Source organism: Alligator mississippiensis, chromosome 3 (genome assembly GCF_030867095.1).
Source record: "Alligator mississippiensis isolate rAllMis1 chromosome 3, rAllMis1, whole genome shotgun sequence".
Taxonomy (NCBI): domain Eukaryota; kingdom Metazoa; phylum Chordata; order Crocodylia; family Alligatoridae; genus Alligator; species Alligator mississippiensis.
In genome coordinates, this window is record NC_081826.1 from 113,979,756 (window position 1) to 113,997,269 (window position 17,514).

General features: G+C 43.1%; 1 protein-coding gene across 3 annotated transcripts in view; it reads right to left on the bottom strand.

The window, feature by feature from the left end:
- CARMIL1 (capping protein regulator and myosin 1 linker 1) overlaps positions 1 to 17,514 on the bottom strand; it is a 303,334-nt gene that overhangs the window by 25,240 nt on the left and 260,580 nt on the right. For all 3 annotated transcript variants that reach the window (XM_059724311.1, XM_014606732.3, XM_059724312.1), the window contains 4 exons: positions 12,126 to 12,192; positions 11,592 to 11,788; positions 4,498 to 4,604; positions 2,510 to 2,939 (listed from right to left, as the gene is read on the bottom strand). In XM_059724311.1, the coding sequence (XP_059580294.1) occupies positions 2,510 to 2,939; positions 4,498 to 4,604; positions 11,592 to 11,788; positions 12,126 to 12,192 (801 nt within the window). The remainder of the gene's footprint in view (positions 1 to 2,509; positions 2,940 to 4,497; positions 4,605 to 11,591; positions 11,789 to 12,125; positions 12,193 to 17,514) is intronic.

Consider the following 17,514-nt stretch of genomic DNA (forward strand, 5'->3'; position numbering starts at 1 on the left):
CCCGCCAACTGGTTGGATCTGGCTTGTGGGGTGCACCTGCCAACTGATTGGATCCAGTCTGCAGTTACCCCACAGCACTCCATATGTGGCTGAACCCCCCTGGGGCAGCCAGTGCTGTGCTCTTGCCAGCGCCTCTTGGCCCCAGTCCTGGCCAGCATGCACAGCTTCTGGTAGGGCTGCTCCTGGTGTGGCTTCAGCTGCCTGGGTGCTGCTCAGCTCCCCTCGCCTCCAGTGATGGCTCCTCCTCATGCTTCTGCCCCTGCTGCACTGCTGGGGGGGGGGAAGGGAGCTTCAGCTGGGCGGTTCCTGCCTGCCATGGGTGGAAGGCAGCCAGGGCTGGAGCTGGAGCCCTGTGCACAGGGGCAAGAGCCTCTTGGAGTGGTGCAGGAGGAAGGAGCAGGAGGAGGAGCCAATGTTGGAGGCAAGAGGAGCTGAACCCCACTGGCAGCAGCCCTGCTGGTAAACTGTGCACGCTGGCTGGGACCAGGGCCAGTGGGAGTGCAGCATAGGCTGCCCCTGGGAGTGGGTGGGGCTTGGCCCCTGTGGAGTGCTGGCCCCTGTAGAGTGTAGGGCAGCTGTGAGCTATACCGCCTGGGCATGCTCTGCTACATGCGCTTCCTGCCTCCTCCTCCTCTCATCACCTCCAGCTGGCTCCTCTGACCTAGTGCCCAGGCAGCTCCCTCCCCTCAAACCCATGTGCACATTCCCCCTGCACAGGACAGGGGCATACAGGGACCAGATCGCAGCTCTGTTTCGATCCTTGGCCCCAAAAGTCCCTGCCCTCAGAACTGGGGCTCTGCCCTGGTCCCAGCCCCACACTGTCCCTGCCCCGTGACCCCACCCTGTGATCTCAGCCTTACTTGCCCACCCCACTCCCGAACACCAATCCCTGCCCCCTGCGGCCCCATCCTGCATTGGGATTCTTAGTCAGTTGTTGTGGGGGAGGCAGGGGTGTGCTGACTTGGACTATGAGAACTCAAACTCTTTGTGTGGCCCCTGGGCCCAAATAATTGTCCACCCCTGTATTAGGTTATACACACAAATAATAATTTGGCTCCATAAAAAGGAAAAGTGAGAGACAGAAATAAGAGCACTTGTACATAATAATGCATAAATTGTAATAAAAGCCTAGGTGTAAATGAGGTTGCAAATGAACCTGGTTGTCTGTCTTGCAGTAGGTTTTTTTTTTTTTTTAATTGATTCTACAAACACTAGATGGAGCTAGATCTTTAACATATGCCTGGGAAAAATGCTAATTAAACCTTACTCATTTCTCTTGTGGCATTAATGCCAATTCACACAACATATTCAAAGCAAAAGAAAACAAAAATGCATTTACCATCTTTTCATCTACTCTGCACCTGCTCATCCTTTATAACTGCAATAAGGCTGTGATAGGTTATGAATGAAGTAGTAAATTCCTTATGGCTTTGTTTTTACATAGGGTAGATCTGAATTTAAACAACCATCTGTATCTTAAAGAAAAATATAACTTACTAACATGATGGGATCCAGATAAATATGAAAATATTAAGGGAATCAGTGTTCTATCACTTAAGATGTGAATGAACATGTATTAAGAAGGCATTCTCCCATAACACCACTATAAAAATACTAAGTGACTCAGTGTTCAGCTTTTGGTCAAAATAAAGAATGCAAAACCACTTACATATTTCAAACCAGCATGATTAAGAAAGAAAGAAAAGGAAAATAAGAAAACTTCTGAACACAAACAATTCCTTTTTTGTGCAACCCCAGTGTAAACACTTATTCTTAGGTGCTGAAATATAGTAGTTAAAAAACTTGGAAAAAAAGCAGTTTTAGCTGTATACTGCATTGAAATTAAAAATGAATTGCATCTATAAGGTGCATGTTTACAGGGAGTTAATATACTGAGATGTACAAGAACAGTGCTCCCTAAACAATACTGGCAGAAGACTTCTTCTCCAGTTCAACATAGCATTACCAGTTCAGAAAAAAGGGCAGCTGAAATGTACGATAGGAATTATGTCATTTATATACACATGACCCCAAAATAATTTTAACTTTTAATTTCTCAAAGTCTCAGTATTTGAAGAATATTATTTAAAGGAAGAATAGGAACAGTTATGTCTGGCATAATATATCAAAGTAGTAAGGGGTACAATGAAGTAAAAAGAAAGTTAAGTCTCATATTAGCAAACACTGCCTGAGAGTGAGATTTATTTCCAACTGTAGTATTAGTTGTTCAAAAGACCTCATTACTGACAATACCAATACCCCAAACAGAGGGATGCAGACCCCTACAAACCTGACTAACTGATAAGGAACAATCATGCAGTGGCACGGGATACCGACTATTAGGCCTTTCCCATATTTAACTTCTATGATACGTACTCACATCACATGCCAATGAAACACCTGTGCTGCAAAGAGAAGCATCAGACTCTTCCCCTTGTGAGAACATTTCGAAGAGCCTAGGTCTTCTGTGCTCTTCAATCAAATCAAAATCAAAGCTACCTGCCCCTACCTTCTGAGCTGAGGCCGCTCTCTTCTCCTGCTTGGCTTTCATTTCTGCTAGGAGTCCGCTGCCCATCACTTGCACTCCATACCTCCGCCCTCCTTGGGGGCTGCCTTTGTTGTCACTCTTCTCGGGCTTTGTGGCATCCTCTGGCTGAGTCTCCTCTAGAGAGTCTGGCGTTTTCAGCTCCTCCACTCGCTCTGCACTGCCGTTCTGTTCAGCTGATTTGAGCTCCTTCTTGGAAATGTCCACAGCTGGGCTTTTGACAATGCTCTTAGGTGATGCAGGCTCCTCTGCCACTAAGACAGTTTGAGGACGCTCAGATTTGGATCTTGACTTGATTAAGTTGAGAAAGCCACTTTTCCTAGAATCTCTTTTCTTCTTTTCATCACCTGTTTCACTAGACTCACTGGTGTCGGAAGTTTTTACTGATGGTCTCCTAATAAGAGAGAGACTTTTTCATCAACTCCTCTTTTAATAGTTTTAAAGTACTTTTCCCAGGCACAGCTAACATTTTTTGTAATCATTAGCATTTTACCTGAGCACTATCTAATGGTTATAAATTACTAGCCAATTAACTTTCATAATATTAACCAAACTCTCTATTAAAGTTACTAAGAACTATAGGGCTGGCTTTGTGTGTAATGCTACATGGACAGGAAACCACGTAGGGTGAATATATTTTTTAATCTCAGGGGCACTTATGACCTAACTGCTCCAAACACAAGCTGTGAGCTGCACCAAGGCTCTAGATTAGCTGTCCTATCTCCCACTGCCTGAACACCCATACATTGAGGGTGTTTCACCTTTATGAACACTTTTCTCAACTTAGGCTTTTTCTTTCCTGAATCTTGACTAGCATGGCTCTGACCCACATGTTTGACACAGCCCAGCATTGGGGAAATTTCCCCTTTAAGAACAGCCCTTCACAACACTCAGTGATTTTCTAATCAGCCATGCTCCCTTCTCCATCCAATCATGCAGCTTTTGAGGTGACAAAATATAAACACATCCACTGCTTGCCATGAAAATCTGAAAAAAGCTAATGTGCTGCTGCTGTTCATGGAAAGCGATCATTGATAACATTTTGTAACAGCAGTCTATACGTATGATCCTGTCTGCAAGCAAACAACTGATCCTATGCAATACGAGTAAAACCCCATCTTTGCTGCAGGTCAATATGGCCAAGTGTTTTTTTATAATGGTTTTTAAAAACTGGCAGCATTTCACAGTTAAATGAATTATGTGCATCACATATGATTTGATGAGTCACCATCAATATTTATCATTCACACTAACTTTTAACATTTTGTTTCCTCCCCAAGCCATTTACCAATTTAAACATATCATTTACTTAACATTTTGCTTTTAGTTCAGTGATGTCAAATATTGCTAATAAGGTCATTACAGGTAGGATGGAATTAGCTCCAGTATATCTGTTTATGTCTGGCTTGTAGGATCATACTAAAAAAATTTAGGGCATCTGTGCTCAGTGCTTTAAAATATATATTTGACTAGCATACCACATAACCAACTGGGTTTTCTGGCTATGCAAAGGTGTACAAGGCAGACATTTTGGACTGAATCATACACCTAAATAAGGAGTGTTACAATTTTATAAAATTAATAATTAACATATATGTTTGTCAAAAAAGAGCAGACACCTGCCACTTGGCCACGACATTTATAGAGAACATCACCTTTACCTGCACAGGGCAAAATGCTCAGCTGATGTAAACTGCTGGTCCTAATGAGCTCCACTGAACAAAACAAGGAAGTCAACTGAACTATAACAAAGTACAGTTGGTGGTAATTGGGACTAAAGTGTATATTTAAGTGAGGGTAATCAAATCTGTGATAGACTGGACTCTATCCTGCTATGCAAATTTCAGGATCAAGCATTAGGACAAGTCAAACACAAATGTGTTCCAACCCCACAAGCTGTTAACAAGGATTTTTTTATTAAAATTTTAACCCATTAGAAAATTTGAACCTACTTTGAATCCATCTTTGTCACTTTCTTAGTGAAAAATTCATCCACACCTTCATCCACTCTACCCATGAGGCCATTCTGTTCTCCTTCGTGAGGTACTGTTGCAGTCACCTGATAAAAACAAATGTTCTTTCACATATAACATAATCAACAGAACTGTTTAAATGATGGCAATTCTGGGTCAGACATCATTGCCAAAGCCAAATACCTGCTGGTATGTCCTATTCAGACATTCTTTCTGACTCTTGAATATGCTGAGATTAATTAGGGTGAATAGGTCAGAGTATAACGCAACATAACAGCAATGAGAAACCTTACTTTTCAGAGCTGCTGTAAGGCACATGGCTGAACTCAAATGCCTTTAAACAATGCAAGAATAGCAGTTGTCTAGCGTACAGGCACAGTTTTTTATTTACACTTATTGAAAACCATTAAGTCCTGATCCGTGCATTTACAGTAGACAATTAGAAACAGAATCTTGTTAGCTATGGTTCAGCTGGTTTAGAGGAAAGCCTGTGTCCTAGGCCCCTGGCAGATGTTACACTTAAAGCACAATAGCCACTTAATTGCACATTAAATAGTAACCTGCCCACATGTTCAGGCAATTAATGGTGCTATAAAAAGAGAAATGTCACAAAATTATTCCACAAAATGTGTAATAATTTTGTGGCTGGTCTCCATCACACATTAAACTGACCATTTTGCAGGGTGTCCACCATGTAGCCTGATGACAGCTGCATGGCAGGACTTGGGGCTGGGACCTGCAATCAAATGATTGTCAATCTCAGCCCCATGATCACACCGGTTCACTAGGCATCCGGCTTCCTACTGGTCATGATCCCAGGCTCCCCTTGTGCTGGCAAGCAGCAATGGTGCAACTGGGATCTGACCCCAATCCCAAAATCATGCTTTCTCCCATGCACGTGTAACACGGCATGAGGCATAACTATTGGGACTGGGGAACAGAATCCAACCTGCTATTAAGGCTAGGGACAGACATTATACATAAACTGGTTTAAATCTGTAACAGAACAGATGTTCAGTGCACATAAACCAGTTTGAGAGTAGCCGAAACCGGTTTGAGGTAAAGCTGGTTGAATGTAGTATCAGACTTAACTGATTTGGCTCAAACCAGTTTATGCAATGTCTATCCCAGACCCCTTACTGGTTTAAATTAAATTAGCCTCCCCCAGCACCCTGGCATGCTCTCTGGGCTGGGTGGGGCTCTCTGTTCCACAGCACGACTGGCCCCTCCCCTCTGCTCGCTGGCTGCAGCTTTGGCAGAGACTTGCAGGCACAGAGTGTCTGCCTGCTCCTCCCCTCCCCACTCTGCTAAACAGGCATTCCCCCATCCCTCATAGGCACCTTTCAGCATTAGCTAGCAGACCACATGCTGGCTACCTGTGAGCTGTGGCACATGGGACAAAGGCAGAATCAAAATATAGCTGGTAATGTCCCTCTGTTTTCTTAAAGGGGAGATAAGCACCAAGTTAGGGGTGATAAACATTCCCCGCTGGGCTGTTTGGTGGGGGGGCGGGCCCTCTCTAATCACAGCATCCTGCCAGAACCTGGCCATACCTGGCCACACCCCCCTCGGCTGTGGAAGCGAAAGGAAGGCTGCTCTAGCACCCCCCTGGCTTCTAGCCTGAGCCACTGGAGGCATGTGCCTGCATTTCTGGGATGTCTGTCTGGTTACAAAACTGATTTAGCCTAGCCAGGTTAGACTAATCTGCAAAGATTGAATGGATTCAGGCTCAGGCTCTTTGAATGTCTGTCCCTAGCCTAAGTGAACATATGTTAAGGACCCTAGGGTTAGGGACAGAAGTTGCACATAAACTGGTTTAAGTGATCAGAAACTGGTTTAAATCTGTAACAGAACAGAAGCTCCATGAACATAAACCAGTTTCAAAATGCCTAAAACTGGTTTAAAGATAAACCTGGTTGAATGTAGTATCAGACTTAACTGATCTGGGTCAAGCTGGTTTATGAAACTTCTGTCCCAGACCCCTTTCTGGTTTAAGTTAAATCAGAGTCTCACAGCATATTTTGCAGCCCTGGACTGGGCTGGGCTGGGCTGTCTGCTCCAGAGACTGCGGCTGGCCCTGCCCCTCTGCTCTCTAGCTGGAACAGTGAGGGCTGGGAGGGGGGGGAGAGGGCAAGCCCAGCTGGGGATGCAGCCCAGTCTGTGGGAGGTAGTGCTGAGGGGGTGGGGGGAGACTGCCCCCTCAGGCAAACCCCTGGGGTCTGGGGCCAGGAAGGGGGGTTAAGCACCTCTTCCCTCACTCAAAATTACTCCTGGGTGCACCTGTAGACTACAAATCCCAGAGGCACCTGGAAACAGGAAGAGGAAGTCATCAGCAACCCTGCAGAGTCCTGCTGCTATAATTCTGGACTACAAATCCCAGAGACCTTGGGAGCAGCAGGAAGAAGTGACCACACAGCCAGAGAGCTGTGCTCTAGCGCCCCCAGGCTTCTGGCCTGAGCCAGTGTGGACATGTGGCTGAATTTCCTAAATCAAAGATAAATGTCTGTTCAATTCTGTTTCCATTTAATCTCTGCAGTTTAGATTAACTTGCAAAGATTGAATCAATTCAGCCTCAGGCTTTTTGACTGTCTGTACCTAGTCTAGAAGCACAAACCCAAAATTAGGAGTCAGAATTCTAGTGTGGTAATTCTAATTATGACTGACTGACTGCTGTTGCCTTGCTCAAGTTGCATAGCCCAAATTTCCCAATCAAGTGCCAGAACTATGCATCTAAATGTGCATCTTTCAAAAATTGTCCCCTTTAATCTTCGGAGCAGGGTCTATATTTTCAAGGGTGTGTCACTAAAGGTACTTTACTGGTTACACTTGCCTACTTCACAATGGTATTGTGAAGACCAATTAGTGTTTGTATAACACCATGACGATAAGATACACTAAATATAGAAGACACTCATGCGGACTGGCTTCTGTATACAGCTCTGGTAGCATCCAGGAATTCTGGAAAAACAAAATGTCGAGGAAAAAAAAATCCTCTGAACTGAAACACTCTGTAAAGCTTCCATAGATGTCACTGTACAAACCCCCAGTGCAGCTGCATTCTCAGCAGTGCCAATACCCACATGGCAGCCTAGTGAGAGTGCAATAGTTTAGATATCCTTCTTACATGGTCTGAATTGTACTGGGGAACATTCCAATCATCCCTGAACGTACCCAGAATGCATAAAATTGAACTGGTAGAATAAAATTACATTAGATCCCTTTCTATGTTGGACATCCATTTTGTGCTACACCTAAGCAGCCCAGGATGGAATCTCTTTCACAGGTAGAAGAGGATAATTATTGCTAATAGTTACTGTTAACATCCATCCCTTCTTTATTTAAACCGAGAAAGATAGCAGTATGAATACAAACTAATATACTGATATATTCATGAAGCTTTATGGTCCGAGTTGCTGAACCTTGTTATAAGCTTTTTCTTTACCTTGTGAAATATCAAAGATGATAACTAGAGCTATTAGTCATGTCTGCTGTTGCACTGTATTACTGATTTGAAAACATAAGCCCATGGAGGAAAATCACATGGTCTCCAGTAGAGGTGCACCAGTACATCAGTCCATATCGCATCGGGACCGTAAAAGGAAAATTGACATTATCAGCAATTGACTTTTTTTGGCTGATGTGGCTGATAACTTTGCAGATAAATGCTGCATGCATGTGCATAGCATCTGACTGGTAAGTCTGTTGGGAGAGAGGGGCGTGGGGGGGTGCAGATTAAGCCCCTGTGGTGAGGGAGGAAGTGAGGCTGGGACTGGCGCTGCATAGCTGGGGCAGCGCGTGAGATGGAGCCGGTGGTTCGTCCATGGGGTGTGGGGGGGCTGCTCCTGCCACTGTGAGCACCCCCAGGGGAAGGCATGGGGGGGTATGTGTCCCCCCAGATCTGTGTGGGGTGAGAGCAGGCTGCCCGCTGTATGCTCAGGGATGGAGCTGCTCCAACCTCTTCCCAGCAGCTGCGCTTGGGCTGGGTGGGGCAAGCAGTGACGGCGCTGCTTTTGTAACAGAAAAATCTTCCCTGCCTCCCCCCACCCCAAAAAAAAACCCAAAAAAAAAAAGTAGTGGTACAGTGATTATTTCTGTGGCATCCAAAGCTGTTCTTTTTCTGAGAAGAATGTATCTAATTGGAAACATCAGAAGATCTGTAACTATATATATATTGACATCTGTTTTAAGTCAACATCAATATTTATTGTGTCTTGATGTAAATATTTACCTCATCAATCAAAAAATCTTGATGTTGACATCAACAGAAGTCAGAATCCCATTTAACACTGATGCCGGAGCTCTCCAGAGTGTAAGAACAAATATTTAAGTACCAAAGCCAAGAGTGTTTCCTGAAGGAGGAGGGGAAGTAATGTAAGAAACAATGTAAATCTACTGCACATGAATCTTTCTGAACCTAGAATAAGAGAATACACTGTATCTGAAAACATTGTAGTTGCAATGCTGCAAAATACTTCAACTGGATTATACTGAAGTAGTAAAACTCCAGGACCCAATCAAAGTAATCAAGGTAAAGAACATTTCAGATGATGTTTAATAGTGGTGGTTGTGTCATATTACTGTAAAAGTTTGATTTCTGTGTTTTGTGCTTTACTCTTCCAATGCTACAACATTTACATGAAAATTCAACATATATTTCACCCAGGTAGCTGGTCTTAGCTTCACCTGAAAGTTGACTGTTTTTACTTGTTTGCTAAACAAGACACTGGCCTGAAAGGGAAATAAAATAAATTAATAATCATAGCTTTTTCCATTAAAAATAAAAGGGTTTTTTTTTTTTGTTTGGGACTATATAAGCATGACAGGAGAAATAGTATAGTATGACTGCACAAAAATCCAAATGCCAAAACAACTGGGAGGGGAATATTTAAAAAGCTGATGGTTGTTTTGAACACCTCTTTAATTAAAGTGCTCAAGAATTACTTTAATAAAAGCCTTTTCTCCCCAAAATTAACATTCTCTCCCTTTCAGTTATTCAGTGAAATTGTGCATTTTCTCCTGTTCAACTCTGCCACTGTGTGACAGGATACTGGGCAAGATGCACCTGTGGTCTGACCCAGTAAATGCCAATTCTTATGTTCTTAAGTTTCCAGCATCTTCAGGGAGTGTCCCATTCATTGGGTAACAGATGATTCAATGTGGGGCTCCCCTCAAGTTTCCTCTTGAAGCTGATGCACTCTGCATAAACTAATTAAATATTCATTGGAGAAGGAACTAGAAACTGGGTCTCCCAGAAGTGTGAGCTAAACGTCAGGCCATAAGGTTTTCCAACTCTCTCTCCACCCCCCAGTGTAAATTTAAGGATTTGAACAATATGGATCAGTTTCCACAAGAGAGCCTGAGAAACACAATATCCTCTATTCCAGTGGTTTGGGTGTGCGCCTCGGAAGTGAGACAAGGCAAAGAAAACCTGAATTAGGCAGAGAAGGAATTTGAGCTTAAGTTTTTCCACATTTCATTTCAAAAATTTTCCTTCAGACTTTTTATACGTCTGAAACTGTTTGCCAAATCTGACCTGAATTCACAAAAATTTGGAAATTGATTGAAACTGTTCCTCACTGAATAAATTATTTGCCAAATACACAGCATGCTCACTCTCCATGCCCTTTTGTTTTTTCTGTTTTTCAGTCACTTTGAACTTTTTCAGAAAAAAAAGCAAACTGTCATATAAACCTGGTTCTACTGTTTCTGTAAATACCATGTTGCTAAGAGGAATAACATTTTACTGTACGTGCATACTCTCAGTTTACAGAATACCATCTATGCTGCTTTTCACATTTCCAGGCCAAGTAAGCAATGTGTGGGGGAAAAATCCCAAATTTTTCTCTTCTTATAGACAACAGGGTCCTCCAGTTGTGAATAAATACACGACTATTGGATTACAAGATAATGGAACTTGCTTGCGGCCTGAAATCACTGCCTCTTGCTTAGTCTACACCTTGACAGCTGGTGTCTCTTCAATATAACATGACCTCAATTATCTTGATGTTACAGGCTATACTAAGTTCCAGATGACAGAGAGAAATTTAGCATTGGAGAAAAAATAACTTCCAGAAAAATCAAGCCTGTGTTGTACAACAGTTTATGGGCCAACTCCTGCATCTTTCAACCAGTATACATGAATTAGAAAGTAAGCTTAAAAAAAGAAAGAAACGAGAAGAGAAAGGAAAAAGCCGGCTGGTGAATCTTTTAGCACTGAGGAATTCTTGAGTGACATAAAATGCTACATATATATTCATGGCCCTTCCCAGAACAGGAAATATTTTTGGGTTGGCACTTCCACTCTGGTGACTGCATACCAGCAGAACAGGCTCATAGGTCCAAACTGTCCCTGGGAAGGATAAATTATCCCAGAGAAGGAATACATACTGCTCCATCTCTGCTTCCTCAAGGATTTAGTTCAGGGATGGTCAGAAAAAGCAGAACTGGTGCAGTTTCCTAAGCAAAAGGAACCACGAAAACTTCTCCAATGTATTTAACTGGGTTTCATGGGAGCTTTCCGTGACACTGCGGGACTTGGTTTTGAGGAATGATGTAGTTTGAAGTGTGAATCTGTGACAAGGAAGATCTGCTGACCCTAAACTGTGTCTTCAGCATAAGGGTTGAGTGCCTACAGAATAGTCCACTGACAGCTGCTAGTAAGCAATTTGTGCATGTTTACTCAAGATTGATTGGGGTGGGAGGGGAGGAAAGAGGAAGATTTCAGTGTATTCCAGCCTTTGATTTTATTACAAAATGTTGCATTTTTCTTAAAAGCTCCAGCTCCTGGAGTCAAGTGATTATGCGAGAAAATCAATTTTCCTTTAAAACATGTTAAACTTTTATTCCAAATAGAAAGATAACAAAGACTTACTGTACCTTAAAAACTAAAAGAATTGAATGCAAATAAAAAGATTTCTTTTTTTAAATGTCATGATTTTCTAGTTCCCTCATGAGTTAAGGGGACTGTCTCGGGATTTCTGAACCTCTAGTTTCAAGCAAAATTGTGACTCAAACTTTTTTGTTAAAAGCAACCATGGAGCTAGATCCTCAACAACTTTCTAATGGTCACTTACTGATGCTTGGGTGGGTTGCTGTTTTTTGTTCCTTTTCGGCCTTAATTTTGTGAAGTGTTCCAGTTTTCTCCCTTCCTCAGATGGCAGCTCCGAGATGAATCCAGAAGTTCGTTTGTCTGGCCTGCTGGAAGGGAATGGTAGGTCTTCTATATGGATAGGTACTTCTTCCAGTGCTTTGTCTAGGTCAAATTCCATTTCTAAGATAAATCAAAACCTTTAAGTTAGGCTTGACATGGCATTTTAAAGAGGAGCATAACAGAATGGAATACTTTTGGTCTAGTGACCTCTCGCACTAAAAGCAGTTCATTTATGAGCAGATGGACAATAGCCAATAAATGTTTACTACCAAACACATTAGAGATATACTAGACACTTCATAAAACAAAGCAAGTTTCTTGGGCCAAAACTGCAGTCCAGAGAGTTTCTTCTGCATTTTCAAATATCAAACAAACTTTTCTACAAACTTGAATATAAGGAAGTGATTTTAATAAATCATAAAATAGGCAAGAAACTCCTCCCCCCCCCCCAACTTACCAAAAGCTCTAGATACAGGACGAAGCATTCGGCTGTGGATGCTTTTCCTTTTAGATTTAGGAGTCATCTATTAATAAAAGCAGAGATACTTAATTTGGCTAGAATAAATCACAGAGTCATCCTTGCATTTAAAACCCATGAATCAATTAGACAGGCATTTATATCTCTTTTGTATTAAAGAAATGTATAAAGAAATTTATTAAAGAAATGTAAATCCAAGAGGAACTGATTTTCTTCCTTTCTTTAGGAAGGATTTTTCCCTTCCTAAATCCTTGAGGAATCTAGGAGGGGAATTTAGGAAGATTCCTTTCCTAAATTCTTAGGGAGGGAAAAATACTCTTGTTTCACTGAACTACGAACCAGTGAGGTAGGTCTAGTCCTGTTTGAATACGTACCAACATTTCCAACAGATCTCAAGCTTTATAAACAACCATCACTGTGAACTTTACCAGCACTAATAAATTGACCTCCACCACAAAAGCAAGGTAACCCAATCACTAAGGCAATTTTCCATTTGAGGAACCTGAAACATGGGGAGGTTAAGTAACTAGCCCAACATTACACATTAAGTCAGTGACAAAGCTATGGATAGATCTCAGTTCTGACTTCTGCTATAACCACGCTTCCACAGTTCATGCACTAAAAAGTCATTACTGGAACCAATTAACAGTTTAGGTGGTTATGTCATTAGATGCAATTCTGAGGTTTTCCTTTACAATACAAGAGAAAACGCATACTTCAAAACCATTCAATTACTATTCCTGATCAGGCAGAAGAATTTTTGATTGTGTTGCTAGTCTTTTGAACTATATTGGGGACGTTTACATGTGCATTAATGCACTGTAATTATGGCACATTATGTTTATAATAGGTACCATAATGGGCACTGCTGTGTAGTAGCACCAGTACACATTTTTTATGTAATACTAATGCACAACAGACCAATTCTACTGCACATTAGTACAGCTTCCACCATGACATGCTAATGCAAAGTAGAATTAGTTTGCTGTGCTTTTAGTGTCTTGTGTAGACATGCCCACTGAGTTCAATTTTGTTCCTAATAGCATTAAATACTCATTTGCATACAATGCTTTTGATATTCAGTTGCTTGTTAATGCCTTTGCATTATATATAGTCTATGACTATATATACTAGAAGATATAACACTCGGACTACTATGAAGTCGAAACCTACAGTTATTACTTGTATCACTGGTAATTCAGTAGTCTTTATGGACATTTGTTATAGTCACAGAAGGTGAAAGATTCACTTGATTCGTTTTAAATGTAATTACTGAAGGTATAAATTATATTGATTTTTTTATTATTTCATCTGCTTACTTCTGGAATAAGGAAGTAGGATGCACTAAGGAACAACAGCTAGATTTAACAACTCATGTTGTTCTTTGATGAAAGCTACTTTTTTTTTTAGCTCCCTGAAGTATCCTGAATATTTACATGGTAAGAAAGAGTACTTCCCATGAATAAAATGTATTAGCAGTACTAAACTTCTTGAATGACAATGTGGGTAAGATTTCTAAATATTTTAACAAAAAAGCTGAGTTATAACTTGCATTTATCTTCTGCAAGTCATTTAAAACTGACATTCCTTCCATAAACAGATCCACTCCTTTCGTGAGTTTGGAAGCACATCCTCTTGCATTAGCAGAAAACGTACTGCTGGCTACTTTTTATTCTTGTTCACAAGAAAACACCTACAAAACAGAATGAGTCAGGAAACTGAATCCTATTCTGCCTCATGCATCGTTGACAGAATTATTAATCAAGTTCTAGCTTCTTCATTAGTATGCATAAGCATAAGCAAGAAAGGCCTGAATTTGTTACTGTGACATCTGATTGCATCTGCACTATGGGCCATTTTAAAAAGATTTTTTTCAGTTTTCTAATTTTTTATGTATAGAAAGAGCACACTGCACAGTCTTCAGAAGTCAGAAAATATGTTAATATGAATGGGTATTCATTTGTACTGTAAAAAATTATTGTAGACTTTCACTAAGTGGGTTCCCTGCCTCCACTTAATCAAAACCAGGGATGCCAAACTGGACAGCAGTGCAATATTGTATCTTTGAACAATAAAAATTTTTTTCCATTATCATGATAAGCACCACATGAAGCCACTGCCTCTTTTCCAGTTCCAGTAATCACTGATAAATGGTATAACAGTTTTATAAACAAACAGGAGAAAGCTCATCCTTTTTTCCCCCCTAGACAGCTGAGTAAATTTAACATAAACTGAGTAACTATAAACTTGAAGCTCTAGGGTGCTACTTTTTAAAGCACAAAGTGCTTTAATCGGAGTGCAGTTGAACTTGAAACTACAGAATTTTTTTATACACCACCAATGTTGAATACGTGGAAAAAACAGTGGTCAGAAGCTTGGACATGGAGTGATGAGTACTCTATTAAAATGGTTACTGATAAAATAAATGCAGTCTTTAAATTTGACTTTAGCGTGGCCCTCAGCTTTTACAAGTGGTAAAGGCAATGGCCAGGAGGAAGGAGAGGGGGTATAAGAGCCCTGCACATCAGTGCAAGTCAAGGAGGTGTACATGTGCTTTGTGTGGTGCTACACAGTCAAGTGGAAGACTGGGGCTGGGCGCACCACTACAAGCGCTGCAAGCCTGATTGTTTGCCATGCTATGCATAAGCCTGGCATGCTTAGCTGGTGAAACCTCTGCAAGGTCACCAGCACCCTCCTACCACCACCGAAGACACATTCTCTACTGCTTCTTCCACCGTGGACTTGCCTATGGTGAACCGGTAGACAAACTGGAGACCAACTGGCCAGGGACTTGGTTGCATCTGCATAGCCATACATGGTGCAGCATAGCTCACATAGGAATTGAACAAGCTCTTCGAAGAAGTGGTGGTAGGCCTTGATGCTGCATAGGCAAATGTAAGGCATGCACTGCATCTGCTCGCACTACTGGATCAGGCTGTGAGGGCAGCAGGGATCCATTGTGATCACAGACTATGAGGGCAGCGTGGATCCATTGCAGGCTGGAAGTGAAATTGATGAGCCTCTGGCAGCAGAAACTGACACAGATGTGTTGCAGCTCTGCGCTGCCAGTAAAAAGGGGTGGGGTGGGCTGGGGTGGGCTGGAGAGGGCAGTCCCCGGGTGGGTGTGGTTCCCCAGGTGGCCACTCAACTGGTGCTTTCTTTTGTACTAGGCTGTCCTCAGGAACCTCCAGAGATTCCAGCAAAGTAGAGGTGCACCGATACACTGGTCAGATATCGGATCAGTACTGATATAAAGAAAACTGGTCGTATTGGAAATTGACCCAATGTGGCTGATAATTTGGCCGATAAATGCTCATGCGTGTGCGCAGCTGCAGCACAGCAGACAGACAGTGAGAAGCAAGCCCAACAGCATGTGGAGAGCTGCGTGCAGCTGGTAAGTCTGGTGTGGTGGAAGGGGAGGGGAAAGGGAAGGGACGTGGAGGTGCAAATCAACAACCCTGCTGTGAGGGAGGGGCATGGGCAGGCGCTGCCCAGCTGAGGCAGGGCAGGGTATGGGACAGAGATGTGGCTTGTCGGAGGGTGGGGCGGCTCCTGCTGCTGCTTGCACCCCGGAAGGGCATGGGGGTGGGGGGGAGGGCGTGTGCCCCCGGATCTGTGCAGGGCAGGGTGGGCGAGCTGCAGCTGCGCGCTGGAACCAGAGCTGCGCCGGGCTCTTTTCGGCAGGGGCTGGGTTCAGGGTGGGGGCTATGGGAGGGGGCTGCAGACACTCCAGATTTTGCCATAGTCCGGCTCCCAGCACCGCCACGCACCCAGTGCATCCCCGGCTCTTCTCAGCGCATGGGTGGAGTCAGGGCGTTGAGCCAGGGCTGTGCTAGGTGAGCAGCAGTGCTGGGAGTGGGATTATGGTGAAATTTGGGGTGGTTGCAGCCCCCTCTGTAGTCCCTGCCCTGAGCCCAGCCCCCACCAAGAAAAGCCCAGGGCAGCCTCACCTCCAGCCCACCCACCCGCCCCACACCATGGGGCGCATGCCCCACCTTGCCCTCCCAGGATGCAAGCAGCAGTGGGAACTGCTCTCCCCATGATGAGCTGCAGGTCCATCCCATGCCCTGCCCCACCCCACCCCGGCTAGGCAGCGCTTGCCCCTGCCCCCTCCCTCACTGCAGGGGGCACTGATCTGCCCCTCCATGCCCCTTCCCACCCCACCCCCCCTTCTACCACAACGGACTTAACAGCTGCACACAGCTGTATTGGAAATTGGATTGGTATCTGCTGATATGCCTCCTTAAAAATCGGCTATCGGTTATCAGCCCCCAAAATCTCTATCAGTGCACTCCTACAGCAAAGCACCTTGGGATCACTTTGTGCAGACCCCCTGGCTGCACAGCACTAGAAGTATACGCTATACTCTGTGGTGCTCCACATGTCTGGGCACTTGAACAATTGTATGTGCATTTCATGCAATGCTTTTCTGGTGCTGCAAATTTCCTGGATATCTTAGTGCTTCAAATAAACACCTTCCCATACCCTCTTTGCCACTGTCCCAGCTAAATCTGAATGACAAGGTGCAACCATGTTCAATCCTGAAATAGTTGAAAGCATTCACATTGTAATAACAAAGGCGGAAGCTGATTAATGCTTGAGGTGGGTTAGCGTTTAGGTTCACTATTCCTACTTCCATTCTCCTTTCTTCCACTTCACCCTGAATATGCTGTTTTCAAGAGACTGTTCCCTGAAAGAGATCACCAGCTGAGCTCTATTCCCCCTTCCCCCATTTTGCCAGTCATGCTATCAATGGACAAACAAAACAGATAAACACAAGGGACTGTTCTACCTATTAGGAATATCTCCACTCTACTACACTTACTCATGGCCCACAGATACATGCTCCAACATGGACTAGTTCATGGTCTTTAAATGGTCAGGCAACATTTTCAATACTCAGATGCTTTCTGGGTTTTTGAAAATTACATATGTTAAGTAGAGGACTGTGTCATCTATTTAATCAGAGGTGTGCAGACTAGAAGAATTAATTCCCCAAATGTTCCAGGTTACCATCTTTCCCACATATGTCTCCCTCAAAAGTTGCTTTATTTGATCGTGTTAGTTCCACAGAAGATTGTTGAATGACCCTCTCTCTTTCCAAAGACCCAAGACAGAACACCTGCAAAGGAATTTTCCACTTCTGAAGGTAACTGGGTAGGAATAAACTGTGAGACCAGCCCTCACAAACAAGAAAAAGGACAGAGAAAAAGGAAAACAGCCAACCAAAACAAGATGACTTAACAGGTCTTTTGCCACCTGAAACTTTTACGACAGGAAAATCTCAACTTTTACTTATGTTAAGCCGACATTTCACCAAGATGAACTTGGCTTGAATGAAACAGATTTTTCTTGAGCAGTAATATTT